This window comes from Pelobates fuscus, chromosome 3, assembly GCF_036172605.1.
Source record: "Pelobates fuscus isolate aPelFus1 chromosome 3, aPelFus1.pri, whole genome shotgun sequence".
In the NCBI taxonomy this organism is placed as follows: domain Eukaryota; kingdom Metazoa; phylum Chordata; class Amphibia; order Anura; family Pelobatidae; genus Pelobates; species Pelobates fuscus.
In genome coordinates, this window is record NC_086319.1 from 235,222,400 (window position 1) to 235,234,975 (window position 12,576).

Consider the following 12,576-nt stretch of genomic DNA (forward strand, 5'->3'; position numbering starts at 1 on the left):
CTCAGAAGAACTCAAAATAAGCAAAGTGCCTGATTTTCAACACACAGAAGGGTACCTACGATCACTTCTTAGAGGTTCTGCAACAACTATTGTCCACACCATTCCATGTGGACATCATAACCTTATCATTGGTACACTGCGCATTCCTTCTTAATTGAACGTTACTCACATTGTAGCTCCATATGCCATGGAAGACATGCCCCCATAGTGAAAACCGCTGTGACAAAGGCGCTCTTTTAAGCTGTTTCCACCTTTAGCCTTTTTCTTGGGGACATGGCCTGAATAACTGGATTGCAAGTCTGCTCTCTTTGCACTGATCTTCTTGTACTGAGCTTGCACATGATACTGGCAGTACTCACAGTCGTTCTAAGGCAAAGCATAAAAATCAATGTCCATATAATAAAACATTTAACAGGTACTTGGAAGAGCATGGTTACATTTAAGACCAGCCTACTAGTTTCCCGAATGTAGTCCACACAAATGCAAAAATAAATGAGTAGAATATATTGGTTCTCTGAAATTCAACAAATGTTAAACTAGTGGTTGCAACATCAATACGAAGGATTAATGGCAGGTGGGTTAACAGTTAAAATACTGGACAATTGTACATGATATTACTGGCTGGAAAACTGCAACTACAAAACTGACAATGCTATGTATGTGGGATCATACAATAATAACCACTACGAACAACCAAAGGAAAAATGCAGTGCCCCAACAAGGTTGGTATTATTCGTGTTTGAAGACACTTTGCCCCAAATAAGGACCAATAGTAGTCATGTGCTTTTAATCTAAGATCTGCACACTAAGCAAAAAGGAAACCGGAAAAAACAAGGTTAATTGGTAAATAAAAACAAACACGTCACAAAGTGTGTGATGATAAAACCACATATAGGAAGACTATTTTACTGACCAGGTTGACCATTTGTGTACAAGGCTCGCCATTCTTTTTGCGGGACTTACAGGTTCCTAAATCCATTGCTTCACCCAACAGTAATATCTTTTGAGGATTATCAACAGAAAAACAAATCTAGTGTGAAAACAAAATGTAAAATGCAATCAGACAACAGGTTTAAGGAGGACACTGGATTTGGTAGGATTTGAAAGGGAGGAGCTAGAAACAAAATAGACGTGGAACTTATGGGTGTATTTCAATACTCTATGTATTTCCTTATTCAGTTACAATAACCATGGTTACATATAAGACCACAACTGAAAGTTGAGGGATGGATATGGGTACCATAGCAGCTTCATATTTATTAAGTTATGAAGTCAAGAGATCCTAGGCACAGTCTTACCTTAAACTAAAGGGTTAAAACATTTACAAACAGTTTGACCCCAAACATGCAAGCACCGAGCTGGTTTGTTCTACCCAGCTACTTCCACCAAGGGTCCAAGGCTTCAATCTTTAAGCATCAAACTTGGCGCTGCTAAGCTTAGAGCATAAACCAATGCTCTCAGCTGATCACTGGATACCCATTCATAAAACAGCAATTAATAAACTTACCTCATCTGATCCCTCTTTTGGCTTCATAAGAGTAGCGTTTAGTATGCCAATAACAGTTCCCTGATCTGTTTTCCAGTGTTCTTTATGGACATCACCAAATAAAAAGAGCGAAACATACGAATCTAGACTTTTCAAGTCATTCAGTCTCCAAATGCTAAATGTTTTCCCCTAAAAAAGAAATATGAAAAATGTTTTTATTTCTCAGTTGGTTTAGCACAAACTAAGGGCAATGTTTGCACATACTGGAAATAAACTCTGGCTTTTAAAACATATTAAGCTAAGGGAGAGCACACATCAGAGACCTTCTTTGGTGGTATTCTGCCAGCATGTCAAAAATATTCACTTTTAATAAGAATGACTCGAAAGGAGAGGGGGGGGGGGGGGGGGAGAGCGGGGGAGAGAAAATAAAAACACCCTACAGTTGATGAGCGTGGACCAATAGAAATTAACAAACGCGTATATAGTCTTGTTATATTCTTATATTCTCCATTGTGTTTAAAAATACAGCTCATAACTAGAAACAGTATTATTAGGAGTCCTATTAGAACAGCAAAGTGTAAGAGCAAATTAAGTATACAAATTTTGCTCAAACACAAGAGATATATATAAATGCATATATTAGAGACACAATCACACAAACATCTTACATTATTTGTACTTTGCGGTGTAATTTTCTTTATTATCACACCAAATGTAACCCAATCCACATCCTCAAGTTTTTCTGTAGTGATCTTGCTCTGTAACTGAGATAGTTTTATCAGCTTTCGTCCATTCATTTTACGCTCCATTTCTACAGATGACACCTTTGGTCTCCTACAGAGATAAAGAGGATAGTCTACATATATTAATTTTAACATATACAAAACACATAACTACTCATAACATGCAAAAAACACTAATAGACCAAGCACAAATTCCCAGAAACAAACAGCTCTTAAAATTAGTCATAAAATAATACAACCGGATGTCCAATCTCATATGTATTGTGGTGTTATACTGCCTGGAGTCCCACAGCTTTGTCCTTCCATTCATTATAAAACCATTTTCGAGCAGTTTAATACTAAGCGAGGCTCCCTGACTTCCCATAGTTTTGCCTTCACTGGAGGTGTGGCTAAAGCAGTGATTACACACTTCCGTCTAGCCTTACCGATGCCTGAATGGGCACTGTGATGGGCTGTCACAGCCACCCATTGCTGCTTAGGCTGTTGCATCCTCATTAGCCCCAGCAACATAGAGGAAATGGGCTGCTGGGAACTCTTATAGTATTAAAAACTGTTAAACACTGAATGGAAGGAGAGCGCCAGGAGACTCCAGACACGGTAACTACTTCAATGAGAAGAAGTCGTTAAAGTGCCTAAAGCATCCCTTTAAAGATGCAAAGAAACAAAAATATATTCGCTGTACCTGAGTCTGAGGCCAGAAAATGTCTCAACAGACACTTGTTGACTAACAGGGGATTTTGCAGCAGCCCCTTGATGATGCGTTCCGGTCACAGTGCTTGGCCTAGTAGGTGGTTTTTCAGGCTGACGCATTGTGGGTGTTTTTTTCTCAGGAGGAGATTTATTTTCTGCAAGATGCAAAAAGATACTTACACAATTAAGCTATAGAAAGTGAAATTTATAGAATGGCATGGAACAATAAATCTCTCGTTTTCATCAATACTACCCACTAACTCCATCCAAAGCCCGCAAATACAAGCTCTAACGCCAAACATTTAAATCTTATTCCCACCTTCTATCTTTCTGCTCCAGGCAGCTGGTGATGCCTCTCCAAACCCTGACACCAGAAACCACACCAATTGTATACCCACATCATATTTAACTCTCCCTTTAAGTCCTCTCTTTCACTTTTCCCTGGAATGCAAGCTCTGTGTGCAACATCACCAAATCAACTGCTGTCCATGACTTATTCATCTTGCATTACCTAAACTTAGTGGCATTAACTGAAACATTGCAGCTCTCTCCGTTACCCATACCTCATCCTGTGGTGGTTTTCAATTAACTCACACCACTAGACAATTAGACAGTAGGGGTGGTGGAGTAGGGTTTCTGCTTTCACCCCACTGCTCCTTCAAACCTCCACCCACTTGCCCTCCCCGATCTTTATTCTTCTTTGAAGCCTTTCCAGTGTTACCGATATGCAAGAAATATTGTGTACATATTAAAATATAAAAGGTTGCACGAGTCATGTTATCAGGAGATTAGAACATCAGAGTAATTAACCTCTTTCTGTAACCATGCATGTATGTTTTCCCAAGCCATCCTGTCTCTAAAAGCAGACGAGGCCTGCTCCCAACCTACCCAGAAACTCACCCTAACAGGTCACTTCTTACAGAATGTTCTAGTATAGCAAGAGGGAAGAGATCAAAGAGAAAAATGTGTGTAGACAGAACTCTGGAAACATTTTTGAGAGGGAAAGGGCTGCAAAAGTATCTAGTCAGGGCTGCAAAGGTATCAGTCTTCTCTTGGGGAGAAGAGCGCAGCGCCATGGTCTCTATTGGTATGGACTGGATATGTTTATAATGTGTACTGTATATATTCCTTTAAAATCTGTAACAGTAACCTAAGTCAATATTAATAATACATTTTTCTATACACTTGCATTTGTGTTCCCCAAAGAATAACCTTGTAAGAGGGTCACAATTTCTTACAAGATCACCACCTTTTACCTCACTCAACATTCTCAGCCTAGTCCTCCTCAACTTAGGAGGAAACTGAATTCTCTTGACCTCCAGCAACTGTCAGTTGATGTCCATTCTCAACTCTTCCATCCAAACTTTCTCCTGTCCACTCTCTGGCTATATACGCCTATAACGCTACCATCACCTCTGCCCTGGACGTTGCAGCCCCGCTCCAAACACACACCTCAAGCAGGACAGGCCTCCAAACGTGGCATACTAGGTCGATCCGCTACCGGTTCAGCTGAACCCTGGTGGAAGAAGTATCACACCTTGTCTTGACTTTCTCAATTACAAATTCATCTAGTGTTTCTACAGCGCAACCTTCACCCTTTCCAAACAATCATACTTTTCCTCATTAATGTTCCCACAGTCTCAGGGGGCCTCTTGGATACCTTTACGCTCTTCCTTGCCCTGCTGTGCGTGCTATTTTTGGGACAAGATTAACCAGTTAAGGAAAGAATGCTCTCCCGTTCGCTCCTCTCTCAACCGCACTTGGGCCGTGCCTTTCCTACTTTTTAGGTTTCTCCCCGGCTACTGAACAGGTAGGTGACTGCACTTATTTCCTTTCACCCAGACACTTGTTCGCTTAATAGCACACCATCTCACCTTATCAGATCTCTCTTCCCTTTCTTGTGCAATTCTAATCACACGTCAAAAGCTCTTCTGGCATTTTCCCCACTTTCCTTAAACATTCTACTGTAATAACTGTCCTTAAAAAGCCATCAATTGACCAGTATTCTCTTTTTCAACTATCTTCCCATATTCCAGCTCCCTTCCTCATTAACCCCTTAAGGACCAAACGACTGGAATAAAAGGGAATCATGACATGTCATGTGTCCTTAAGGGGTTAAAGATTCTGGAACAATTTGTCTTTACCCGCAACTCCACCTCTCTCCTTGATCCTCTTCCATCTGGTTTCCACCTCCTCCACTGAGACCTGATTAAATTAACGATCTAATCGCAGCAAAATCCCTGATTCTCTCCATGGTACTTGCATCAGCCCATCCTTCCAAGCTCTCTGTCTTGGAACCATCTTTAAATTTGGCCTCACATGTATGTCTTTATATATAGTCTGTGGCCACATCCTGCAGATTCCACCTTAAAAACATTGCCCACGCAAGATGCCAAGTAGCTTGCTTATGGTCTAGTAATTTATGACACTAATTCTTTCCTAACTGCCTCACCAGAAACCATACTGCCTTACTACAGTTTGTAATGAATGCTGCCACTAGGCTGAGTTTGATGTTCCACTCACACCTCTGTCAATTATATAGGCTTCCTGTACCCTGTAAGAATCTTTTCAAAATACTAACAATTACATATAATGCTCTAATTCCAGACCCTGTTAAATTTCTTCACTAATTCATAGGCACACCCTTTCTCTGTTTCTCCCCACAGCAGATGGCCTTCAACTGCTCAATGCTCGCACCCTTTCGGCTAACTCCCACTTGCAGGACTTCTTGTGTGTGGCGCCTTCCTTTCCCTAGTCTGCCTACCCCCATCAAACTATTCCCTAGTGTTCAATCATTTAATAAGTCCCTCAAAACCCATCTCTTCAGAAAAGCTCATGACCTCCCAGAGTAGCTTCTATTTCACAAACCTGTCTCTTGCTCTCTCGTAAAGGGCTACACTCAACTCTCACCTTCTAGCTCTGCTCCTTTCCCATCTTGTTGCTTATTTGCAATCCCCTTCGATGCCCTTCTTGAGTTTTTATAACCAAATTTCTCTAGATCTACATTTGAGCATTGTCTTCATCAGCCTATTGTTCATGTAACATTTTATAATGGTCGTATTTATTGTTAAATTTCCTCCTTTATAATATTGTAAAATGCTGCGGAATAAGCTGGCGCTATATAAATGCCAATAACAGTAAATGGGGGGAGGAAAGAAAACACCATATACCAAAAGAAGCAAGATACATGTCTCAACAGCCAAAAGCCTTGTTACACAACCATATACTATTTCCTTTTAGAGTAAAATTTTGCAGGCAAAGCTCTCAGCACCTACAGCTGAATTTGTTTGTCAAACTAAGCTTGTGATTTTTTAAAAATAGTTTTATAAATTCCATTTATTTAACTCCGTGTATTAAAAACAGAGCCTTGTGTAATAAATCACAAAACTTTAAATGGTAAAACTAGGATCATACCCTTAGGTATTACACCCTTTTAGCAAACAATCATAGCTCAGTTCTCAATGCTCAAATTAAGAGCATGAGAATAACCATATATGCTTGAAATATGGGATTGAGGTTACCTGAGACATGCAGTTTTCTTTTAACAGTGTCCTGTGATTGTGTTTTAGGTGTCGGTGGGCTGTTAAGCTGGGCACCAAAGGTGCTGGATTCCTGCACAATTCGACTATTTCTATCTTTTAAGTGGTTGCTCTGTGATCTTGGTACTGGAGGAGAAAAAAAAAAATACATATTAAGGTTAAGTTACAGGTGATTTATTATTTTCTTCTGTGGTATAATTTCAAGAGAAATGACAGTTCCCATATAAAAACATACCTACACACTTTTTTGGTCATTGCACATGAAGATAGATTGATGTTTTATACACGTACACACACTATATGGACAAAAGTATTGGGATACCCGACCATTACAAAAACAGGGAGATTTATGACACTGCATTCTAAATACATAGACATTAATACGTAGTTGATAAAAGCTATAAAAGAGCTCATCACTAAAGAGACACGTCAGGTACCAAAACAACTTCATCTAAAACGAGGCACTCTTACCTCGAGGTGTTAAACCGTTCTTGAACAGTTTAAACCCAAATTTGCCTCCAGCTGCGATTTCAGCTCCCCACTGGCAGCATCTGGTTTTTGAATTTTCAGGTTTAGGACGCACAGACTGCAGCCAATCAGTGGTAGATCTACCACGGATAGGTTGAGAGCTGTCAACTAATGCTCTCAGCCAGTAACTCACCATTCACTACACTGACTAGGACAGAAACATACCAAATAGCATCAACTAGAAAAGAGATCACCAAGCTGATTAGATATGTATAAGAATGAAGCACCCCAATGTAGCAATCTACTAATATATGTATATAGCAAAACATGTAACAAAAAGGGTTCAATAACAGAATTATACAACATTTTCCTATAGAAGGGGATTATAAAAATCTGTTAAAATAATCACTCTGGTAAATATATTTAAAAACAAAAAGTTAAATTAGAATGATCTCAAGTACTAGGGTATCTCCCTAAACACCGGTCCTTGGAGAGCACATAAGCTTAGAAACTGAGTGATGGTACACTATCTAGCTAGATTTAAAAAAAAAAAAAAAAAAAAAAAAGCCAATATCAGAAGGCTACCATTAATCATTTCTGCATAGTCTTGTCACTAAAATACTATACGGTGGCTCACATTAGCAAATAGTACCAGTGGCTGGAAAAAGCAGGACTGAAAGATAGTATTGACACGGAATATAACAAAAAAGGTATACTGTATAAAACCCAGAAGGAACGTATTGACACGGAGGCTCATATTGCATAACCCTTTCTTTACTGTTCACCAATAGCAGCAAAGAATACTAAACAGAATGAAAAAAATAATGCATACATAATAACATAGGCCACTCCCAGCCAAGTCCCAGTATAATAGGCACCACCCTCAGATCTCCCTCTTTCTTTGCTGCTCCAATCAAATAAGTACCGTATATACTCGAGTATAAGCCGACCCGAATATAAGCCGAGGCCCCTAATTTTACCCCAAAAAACTGGGAAAACTTATTGACTCGAGTATAAGACTAGGGTGGAAAATGCAGCAGCTACTGGTAAATTTCTAAATAAAATTAGATCCTAAAAAAATTATATTAATTTAATATTTATTTACAGTGTGTGTATATAATGAATGCAGTGTGTGTGTGTATGAATGCAATGTGTATATGAATGCTGTGTGTGTATGCAGTGTGTGTATGAATGCAGTGTGTATATAATGAATGGAGTGCAGTGCGTGTATATGAGTGCAGTGTGTGTATAATGAATGCAGTGCAGTGTGTATGCAGTGTGTATATAATGAATGCAGTGCAGTGTGTGTATATGAGTGCAGTGTGTATATAATAAATGCAGTGTGTATGAGTGCAGTGTGTATGCAGTGTGTATATAATGAATGCAGTGCAGTGTGTATATAATGAATGCAGTGCAGTGTGTGTATGAGTGCAGTGTGTGAGTGCAGTGTGTATATAATGAATGCAGTGCAGTGTGTGTATGAGTGCAGTGTGAATGCAGTGTGTGTATGTGTGTATGTATGAATGCAGTGTGTATATAATGAATGCAGTGCAGTGTGTGTATGAGTGTGTGTATGAGTGTGTGTATGAGTGTGTGTATGAGTGCAGAGCATTGGTAGGGGTGGGCATTTTTATCAATTATTATTGCAATATATATATTTTTTAATGTTGTTATTATTTTTATTATTATTATTTATTTTTTTTTTCGTCCCCCCTCCCTGCTTGTTAGCTGGCCAGGGAGGGGGGCTCTCACTCCCTGGTGGTCCAGTGGATGGGCTGTAGGAGGGGGGCTGTCAGGAAGCTGTAACTTACCTTCACCGCAGCTCCTGTCAGCTCCCTTCTCTCTCCTCCGTCCGTGCAGCTCCCAGGTCAGCTTCCTCTGCAACTCTCGCGGCCGCGCAGAGCGTTGCCACGGTAACCCGTGGCTCTCGCGAGAGTTGCAGAGGAAGCTGACCTGGGAGCTGCACGGACGGAGGAGAGAGAAGGGAGCTGACAGGAGCTGCGGTGAAGGTAAGTTACAGCTTCCTGACAGCCCCCGGTCCTTGTCTGTATTATGGCAATGAAAATTGCCATAATACAGACAACTGACTCGAGTATAAGACGAGTGAGTGTTTTTCAGCACAAAAAATGTGCTGAAAAACTCGTCTTATACTCGAGTATATACGGTACATAATTTTCTCTGTTCTGTGGGTTTTTTGCTAGTTTTGTAATTTGTTGGCATTTGCTGTTATATTACATGCATTTTCATTTTTTATTCACTATGTTTCTGGTAGATTCGGGGTCCCAGACCAGCTGAAGGCTCTCTTTTTACCTGCTTGGGGGGGTCTTTTGTTGTACCCCTATCCTGTCTCATTTTTCTTTCATCTATACTTGCGTTTTTTCTCTTTTGGTACCTGCTGTCAGTTTTTTCTGCCTTTGTCTTGTCCTGCTCAGTTTTTTTTTGGTGCCCCTGTGTTTTTCCCCATGTTTCTGGGGCTCCCTAAAAGTCCTGGACTGTTTTGGCACCCTTTTTGGCTCTGTGCGACCAGTGTGGGATTGGCGTTTAGCAGTTTGCTTGAACGAACGCATGAACCGCTTGTTTCACAGCCACGTACGCTATTTCACGTTTGCAGACTTGTAACCGCACGTTCGTCTGATTTTACCCGTTCGCGTGTTTTGACTTACTGGACAGGTTTGGCTCGCGAACGAAGCGTTCGGTAAAGGTTTTTAGCCGGGTTCGCAGGTTGGAGACAGTTTTTCTTTCTGGTTTTGCCTTCCTTTTCACCAACCACTGAGAAGATGGATACCCCACGAGCCCTGAGGGGGGCCCCCCGCTACCTTGGGCACCAGCACTGCTCCAATTTCCAGGAGACAAGGACCCGGTCCCCCCTCTTCCCATGACCAGGTCGACCACGGCGGTCGAGATGTTTCCGTGGACAAACCAGCTCAAGACGCCTATACGGTAAGTTTACATACACCTCAAATTTTTTCTCATGTTTGTGTAGGGGGCAGGCTTCGTCATTTTTTCCCAGTTTGGTCAACAATTACTTCAGACATGTGGGTACTTGACATGGTTCAAGGTTTTCATATAGAACTCGTGAGCACGCCTATGCGATATTCCAACTCCCTTGTCCGATCTGCTTCTCACTCAGAGACCGCAGGTTGATCGACAAGGAATTGTCTGCTCTCCTTGTCAAGGAGGCAATCGAGCTGGCCCCTCTGGACTCCAAAGGGGTCTTAAGCAATATATTCCTAGTGCAAAAGAAAGGTGGGCAAATACGCCCTGTCATCAACTTGCACTCGCTCAATGCTATGGTACACTACTGCCATTTCAAGATGGAGGGCATCCATCTTCTGATGGACCTATTCTTGCACGGAGACTGGCTGGGGAAACTAGATTTGAAGGACGCGTACCTGTGTCGGTAGTCGAAACTTCGAGATCTACTTCAATTCCGTTGGAAGGACAGAAAATTGGCACTTTACATGTCTTCCTTTTAGTCTCTCCTCGGCGCCCTGGTGCTTCACTTAGCTGCTGCGCCTGGTGATGGCCTGGCTCCACAGTCAAGGCGTTCGCCTATTAGTCTACCTGGACGACATCCTGATCATGGCTCAGGAGCGCTCCATCCTCATGCCCATCTGCGATAGATCTTGGACCTGCTTAGTCATCTGCGGTTTATCATCAACTGGGAAAAACCCTGCCAGAACCCATCCAGGCGCATGGAATTTCTGGGTTTCCTCGTGGGTTCAGAAGAGGAATCGTTGAGCCTTCCGTCCTCCAAGAATCGGACGATTTGCAATGAACTTCGCAGGGCGCTCCTCCGTCCGAGGATCACCCTGCGTCACTTGGCACGGCTTATTGGCCTGCTGGCCTCGTCTATGCAAGCAGTTTTCCTGGCCACTCTCCATTACAGGGCACTCAAAAAGGTTGAAAATAGCTCATCTGGGAGAGGGTGCATATTATGTGGATTTGGTTACCCTGGATGGCGAAAGGAGGGACAAACTGGTGCCCACTGCGAAGGTGTGTCAAGGTGAGGTTGGTCGGACTCCGAATCCCGGCTCCACATTAGCGTGTTGGAATTTCTGGTGGGTTCATTCGCGATCCGGAGTTTCACGAGGGACCAGGCACAATCGTGGGCATTCGATTCTGCATGGACAACATCTCGGCGGTGAGGTATGTCAACCATATGGGCGGCGCCCAGTCGGCGGCACCCAGTCAGGGAATATTTTGGAAGTTCTGTCTAGCTCAGAATTTGGTGGTCCAAGCGGAATATCTACCGGGCCTACACAATGTCCAGGCGGATTGGAAGTCACAGTATCTTTCGGACAACAGGGACAGGAAATTGGACGCGGAGGTGTTCTCAACTGTATCGTCTCACTGGAGTCCTTTTGTTATCCACCTCTTTTCCTCACGCTCAACGCCCAGCTCCCATGGTTTTTCAGCTGGAGACCAAACCCGCCAGCAAAGGCAGTGAACGCTTTCCTGCAAGACTGGCAAGGGGGTCTCCTGTATACATTTCTCCCGTTCTCAATGATTCCACACACGCTCCTTCGGGTTCGACGCCAACAAACTGAACTGACACTTGTGACTCCTTTTTGGTGGATGCAGTCGTGGTTCCCTCAACTTCTGGAGATATCGGTAGATTGTCCCAAGCTATTGTGGTCTTTCCCAGGCCTGCTTTGCGAGCCGGCAGGTGGTTGTCACTCTCTGTTGGTGGATGGATGCCTCATGGCGTGGTGGATTTCAGGGGACCCTGGGAAGTCCAAGGAGTTTCAGTGACTAAACTATTGTTGGAGACTCATGGGCTACCGGAACTAGACGCTCATATGGGTTACCTTTAGTATGTCGACTCCTACGCGGCTCCCGTCTGCGTTAATTATCCACTTGGGATGTCTCTGTTTTTCTGTCTTTTCTCTCTGCCTGGCCTAACCGGGACCTCTCATTATGCCAGTTGTCGGCTAAAATAGTTTGTCGGATGCACGTGCTTTGGATTTTGATGCCAGATCATACAGTCCGGAGGGTGCGACTCGATATTTCCAGACGTACTAGGACTTCTATTAAGTCGGTATCGTATCCAACTTTCCCTTCGACGGCGGCTTCATGCCCGGTAACGTGTTTATGTAAATATGAAGATCGTACCAGGACGCATCGTTCCACATCGACATCTCAACTTTTCTTGTCTTTTCGTTCCCCCTTTGCCCCAGTTGCGAGCGCTACGTTGTCCCGATGGTTGACAAGGATTTTGGACCAAGCTTGTATCAATGTTTTTTTTGGAGCACATTCTGTTAGGCATCGAGCGCACGTCTGGAGGACCTTATGAGGATGGCCGATTGGTCACGGGAATCAACGTTTCAGGAATTTTATTTTCGGCCTATTATTCATGTGTTTTCTGCGGGAGTTGGGCAGCTTTAAACTTGCAATATGAGCCTCTGTGTCTTGTAATAAAATTACATGATGTAAAGACATGATTTTATTAAAGACACAGAGTCTAGTATTGTCCCACCCGTTATGAAGCAATTTCTCAGTTTGTTTTCTATTTTTCCCACCCGTATTGTTTGTTATAGGAGATTTGATTAGTTGGTATGGCAAGTGGGGCATTGTATTTATGAGGTTTGGTTTTGATTATACCTGTTTAGAGTTTTGGGATGGGCTGTTGCTCGTTATGGGATGTAGA

The 12,576-nt window shown here is 42.5% G+C and overlaps 1 protein-coding gene across 1 annotated transcript in view; it reads right to left on the bottom strand.

Moving 5' to 3' along the window:
• The window catches only part of MCM10 (minichromosome maintenance 10 replication initiation factor), a 42,288-nt gene that overhangs the window by 22,339 nt on the left and 7,373 nt on the right, over positions 1–12,576 (bottom strand). The window contains exons 5-10 of the mRNA XM_063445453.1: positions 6,441–6,584; positions 2,912–3,074; positions 2,155–2,320; positions 1,508–1,675; positions 914–1,030; positions 170–366 (exon numbers count right to left, since the gene is read on the bottom strand). Of these exons, the coding sequence (XP_063301523.1) occupies positions 170–366; positions 914–1,030; positions 1,508–1,675; positions 2,155–2,320; positions 2,912–3,074; positions 6,441–6,584 (955 nt within the window). The remainder of the gene's footprint in view (positions 1–169; positions 367–913; positions 1,031–1,507; positions 1,676–2,154; positions 2,321–2,911; positions 3,075–6,440; positions 6,585–12,576) is intronic.